The following is a 5,117-nucleotide window of genomic DNA, read 5'->3' as shown; positions in this document are numbered from 1 at the left end:
TAAATATTCAACTTCTCTCTTTATAAAGATGTTCATTTGCATCCAGCCAAGTCTTTTTACATAGTCAATCAATATGTCACAGAAAGACATCCGACAACCGATCAGGCTTCCTGAAAGGAAGAATTCTTTCCCAGAGTTTGTCGTAAACGACAGCATATTTACAGAAAATATTCAAATGAGAATAAAATGCAAAAACATTCAGATACAAATAAGAATAGCTGCTTAAAAGTGGATGTTTTACTATTCTTGCTCATCTATCGCCTTCCTCATTCTGAATCTCTTCACAAATTCACTGTTTGTCATTTTCATGTCAGACCTCCTCTGTCCTCCACTTTTCGTCACTTCCTGAGTAGTGCTGTCACTATCGAATATTTTTAGAATAGATTAATCTACCAATTATTCAATCGATTAATGTTGAAATGTCTTATTTTGTGTTAGGGTTATTAAACACAGAAGATAATCTTTCATGAGGACTACAGAAATCAGTAAACAATTACTATTGATATGCTAAAATCAGAGGTCTTGATCAATTTTAAATTAAAAAATGGCTCCAAACGATGACTCAATTAGTAAAATAATTACTGTTTAATTTGCTAATCGATTACTTATCGATGACTACGAATTTTGACAGCTCTATCCCTGAGCACCTTCAACAAATATGGTCTGTCGCCTCGTCTCAATGCCTTCAGTTTTCCTGGGTCAAGATGAGCTAGACGACATCAATTGGAGCACCCACAACAAACATACATACTGTCGGTATTTACATGACACTGTAAGTGGTTACAATACTTTGTTACTACGCACTGTCTTCTAACAGTAATTAGTACTGGGTGCAATAATAGCACTATTAGTTTTGACTCAGTTGAGTTGATGAAAAATAACGACATCATTGACAACTGCTTTCAAATCTTGCCCATGTGAATGACGGACTTAGCCCTCACAGCCCTGATTTCAGGAAAATCGTGGCATCATTCAGGCTTCAAAGCCTGTCGTGTGTTATATCGAAAGATCTCCTAGCAGCCCTGAAAAGTGGTTAGCCCTGTAGGTGGTAGAAGCAGAATCTCTGAGGATTAGCATACAACAGAGCTGTCATAGAGAGTCATCACATGGAGCCTCGCAGCCTTTAAAACAGGCTGGAAGGCACCGGGCGGGGCACTTGAAGTTGGATTCAGCCAAATAGTAGGTGGAGTTTGATAGTGAACACTGAGACGGCCAATAAGGCGAGGGACGAGGGAGAGGACGGCGAGGTCGAGGAGGAAGATGGAGGCAGGTCAAACTCAGGAGGACATTCGAGCTCAAAGCACCGCAGGGTGACGCCCGAGTCCTCGTTGCCATAATTTGCCCAGTACTCTTCCTGGTCGAGCTTCGGCAGCGCCAGTTCTTCCTCCCCCAGCTCGTACTTGACCAGCGACGTGGTTGTGGACGGGCCTTTCCCGTACAAGCCGGCTTTGACCGTCTCGGAGGATTTCTCAAAGAGACCTTTCGTTGAGGACTGGGGCTTGTTTTTGTGGAACCACCATCTGGTTTTGGTACTGAAGGTGGTGGTGGTGGACCCGGCGATGGAGCCCGGATCGGGCAGGGGGCAGAGGGCGAAGTCCATCTCTCGGAGAAAGCGGAGGTCTTGGCCGCGACGCGTGGAGGGAGAAGCGCAGATCACCTCGGATGAAGAGACGCGGACCTCCCGGAACCACTCCCACAGGGCGCGGGCCTCGCAGCCGCACGACCAGGGGTTGGCGTTGAGCCGGAGGAACTCGATGCCCTGGGTGTCCCTCAGGGTCTGACTGGGCAGCTCGGGCAGGGAATTGTTGAAGAGGAACAGCATGGTGAGCCGACCGAGGTCGCGGAAGGCCCGGCGGTTCACCTGACGGATGCGGTTGTCATGAAGGAGCAAGCGGTCAAGGTTGACCAAGCCGCGGAATACGTTTTCCGAGATGGTGCGGATGCGGTTTCCGTGCAGGAAAAGCTGACTCAGGTTGATCAGGTCGGAAAAGATGTCATCCTGCAGGAAGTGGAGATTGTTTTCCTGTAGATAAAAACAGCAAAAGAAATTGATATTAGGTGTTTTCAATTAAATTTAATGGCAATAGAGGAACAGAATGCAACATCTTCTAGATTTTCTCATGTATTCTTATGTAAATTAGCGATGTTCGATTCTACTTTCTCTCAGACCGATACTAAGTCGTGATACCTCTAGTACTAGTATACGAAATCCCACCGCCACAAAAAACAATGACCTACATATCCCAATATAGCATTTTTCCTAAAAGTTGCATGAAATTAATGGAAATTGTCTATTCTTCTCATTTCTAATCTTCACTTCCAGATCTTAAAACGGCCAGAAGAGAGTTGCAGACACTGGTATCGGTCGCCATCACGATACCAATACTGTACCTTGAAATAAGGCTGGGTAACGGCCCGATACGATACCTGCTATCAGTACTCACCCATCCCTAATGTGAAGTGATGAACTCACATATAGTTAATTGGTAAATTAAAAATTTAATTACAGTATTAATAATTAATTATTTTTAATTAGTGTCATATAACATATATAATAATATCTAATATAATTCATATTATTAATTAATAATTGTTCATTAATATATAATAAAATATAAAAATGAATGAATTAATTATTTTTTGTATTTTGTTTATATATTAAATAAATTATCAGATTCAGCAACCCTGTTCATCAATTTGTGACAAATTTGACAAAATGTATTTTTTTTGTTTTTTGCCCAATGCTGAGACTCCATGTTAAGCCGTGTCCTGTCTTCTGCACACAAACACAAAAGTGTCAAATTACAGTGATTCAAATACTTCCCAGTGGGATAGAAATACATTTGTATAGGTGGACAGCTACCTGCAAGTACAGTGCATATTTTACATACAGTAAGTGTTTACATGACACTCTGGAAAGCTGTTTGAGCATTTAGCTTAAGGTCCATACATTATGCTCTCTCAAAGAGCATACTAGTACAATAGAATAAGATGATATCAAGCATATTGAATAAATGCCCCAATGGCTTTACAAATGACACTGCAAATCCCATATAACTTACTTAGTATATGTATACATTACTTGTATTATGTAACTAATTCAACATTTTACTTGGGCAGGCAAGTCTGGCGCTCCCTACCTGTAAGTAGAGATAGTGCAGGCTGTAAAGCTTGCGGAAGATGTCGTGGGGCAGGGCGGTTAGTTTGCAGCGGTGCATATGGAGGCTCTGGAGCTTCTCCAGGCCGCGGAAGGCTCCTCCTTCCAGCCGGTGAAGGTTAGGGTTGTCCCCCAAGTCCAACTCCTCCAAGTCCCTCAGCTCACTGAAAGCCCCCGCTTCGATCCACGTAATGTTGTTGGAAAACAGCCACAGAACCTATAATACAAATTACAAGTGATTATTCAAGCTCGTGAAAGGTCAAAGCTCATTTCATACGACCTCTTCCTACCTGAGTCCCAAAGCCAAAAGAGCCAACTCTAAGCTCCGTGATCCTGTTGTTCTGGAGAAAAACGCGCTGCGACTCGTACGGGACTCCGACCGGGACGCTGGTGAAGTTCTGCGCCTGGCAGCTTACAGTCATGGGTGTCGGGTAGCACACGCACAGGTGCGGGCACCCCGACGCCAGACTTGGCTTGCCCAGGACCATCCACACCACCAACCAGAAGGAGAGGCCGCCTGCATGGAGAAGGAGGAAAAAGTGAGTCTGTAGCTGTCAGTGGTGCTGAAACCAGCTACGTTGCACTCTTTTATATCCTATAAGGCTTCATGTAATGTAAAAATAGCTAGACTGCTTTTGTGAATGACCACCTACCAACATGTGCCTCCGTTCTTCCATAGATTAAATCTTTTTTTTTTTTTTTTTTTTATCACTAATGCTGCTTGTGTAGTTGTCTTATACTTGATTGTATGGGTTGACAAAGACTATCTATCTATCTATCTATCTATCTATCTATCTATCTATCTATCTATCTAAATTAACATATAAAGCTAGCGTTTGTTAGTAATAGCATCTGCGCACTGCAGCTAACCCGACTTTTACGCACAGCATTGTAAACACATAAAAGACGTTCCGCGAGGGTAATAATCCAATCTTCCTTGAAATCCATCGTTATATAACCATTCCCGAAAACACACCATGCACTTTTTGCAATCACACATGAACGAGACGCTTGATTCAACCAAAAAGAAGAAACTTACTTTTGCAGTTGCGCACGATGGAGCATCGTCGGCTCCGAGAAATCGAGAAGGTTTCCATCCTTAACCAAAGCCCAAAGCGAGTTAGCCTAGTGGGGCGAAGTATTGCCTGCTATCTCCGCTGATGACCTGGTTCCCGAGTCGGAGCGACTGAGAGAGTGCCGGCCGATGGGCACGAGTGTGCCATATATAGTCCCAGCATCCATCTATCGCCTACTGAGGTGGCCACCGTGGAATCTCCTACGTCACAGACGACGGGGTCATGATTGAGTGAGGGCGGCAAGAAGCGGAAAAGGGCGGGACTCGCTGTCGGGGATTCTCTTGGGGAACTTTACGCGCGTAAAGGCTGGTTGGATGATCGAGGAGGAGGAGACTGAGGACGCACGTAGAAGAAAAGGACGAGGAGGGAGGGAAAATCATGAATGGAGGAGGGAGGGAGCCGAGGCACGTTGCCCGCTGATGATGACTGAGCTTTGTGGAGGAGCGGAGGACGGGGAGGAGAAGAGCACACAAGTCGTTTCCTGGCAGCAGCTTTCTCGACTCTTTTGGTCTGCTTCCGGCGCTATGCAAGCCAGACAAAAGCTACAACAAAGCTCAGATGTTTGTGAGCAAGGAAAGGAGGATGCCCCCGAATTATGATTCAGCCGCGAGGGAAAACTTGATGCCAGGAGAGAATCACTCCTAATAATTGTGCTTGGTTGTTGTGGAAGTCATCCATTTGTTTTCAATATCGCGTCTCCTGAAAGGGTGCCGGTGAGTTTGACTAATTTTGGTGTGGGTTCCAAGCAATCACAGAGCACATCGATTAAAACCCATAAACACATTCATATTTACATATGAGTTTAGTCTTCATTTACCTTCCATTGTCAGGCCAAGAGCCATTTAAGTATTTATTCACTTTTTTTTTTATATCAAGTGACAGTC

General features: G+C 44.2%; 1 protein-coding gene across 1 annotated transcript; it reads right to left on the bottom strand.

Annotated features, from left to right (window-relative positions):
• On the bottom strand, nucleotides 1-4,814 carry rtn4rl2a (reticulon 4 receptor-like 2 a). The gene is made up of 4 exons (XM_077525365.1): nucleotides 4,197-4,814; nucleotides 3,448-3,674; nucleotides 3,141-3,374; nucleotides 1-2,023 (listed from the first exon to the last, which is right to left on the bottom strand). The coding sequence occupies exons 1-4, from the start codon at nucleotides 4,252-4,254 to the stop codon at nucleotides 1,169-1,171; spliced, it is 1,374 nt and encodes a 457-aa protein (XP_077381491.1). The 5' UTR covers nucleotides 4,255-4,814; the 3' UTR covers nucleotides 1-1,168.
• Between the last annotated feature and the right edge of the window lie 303 nt (nucleotides 4,815-5,117).

The sequence above is a fragment of the Festucalex cinctus genome, chromosome 6 (assembly GCF_051991245.1).
Source record: "Festucalex cinctus isolate MCC-2025b chromosome 6, RoL_Fcin_1.0, whole genome shotgun sequence".
NCBI lineage: Eukaryota > Metazoa > Chordata > Actinopteri > Syngnathiformes > Syngnathidae > Festucalex > Festucalex cinctus.
This window is presented reverse-complemented; position numbering and strand designations above follow the sequence as displayed.

Coding starts and splice junctions, on each gene's coding strand:
- rtn4rl2a (XM_077525365.1), bottom strand. CDS start 4,254: ATGGAAACCTTCTCGATTTCTCGGAGCCGACGATGCTCCATCGTGCGC. Junction 3,675..4,196: donor CATCGTGCGCAACTGCAAAA/GTAAGTTTCTTC, acceptor TTCTCCATGCAG/GCGGCCTCTCCTTCTGGTTG. Junction 2,024..3,140: donor TGCACTATCTCTACTTACAG/GTAGGGAGCGCC, acceptor TTTTATCTACAG/GAAAACAATCTCCACTTCCT.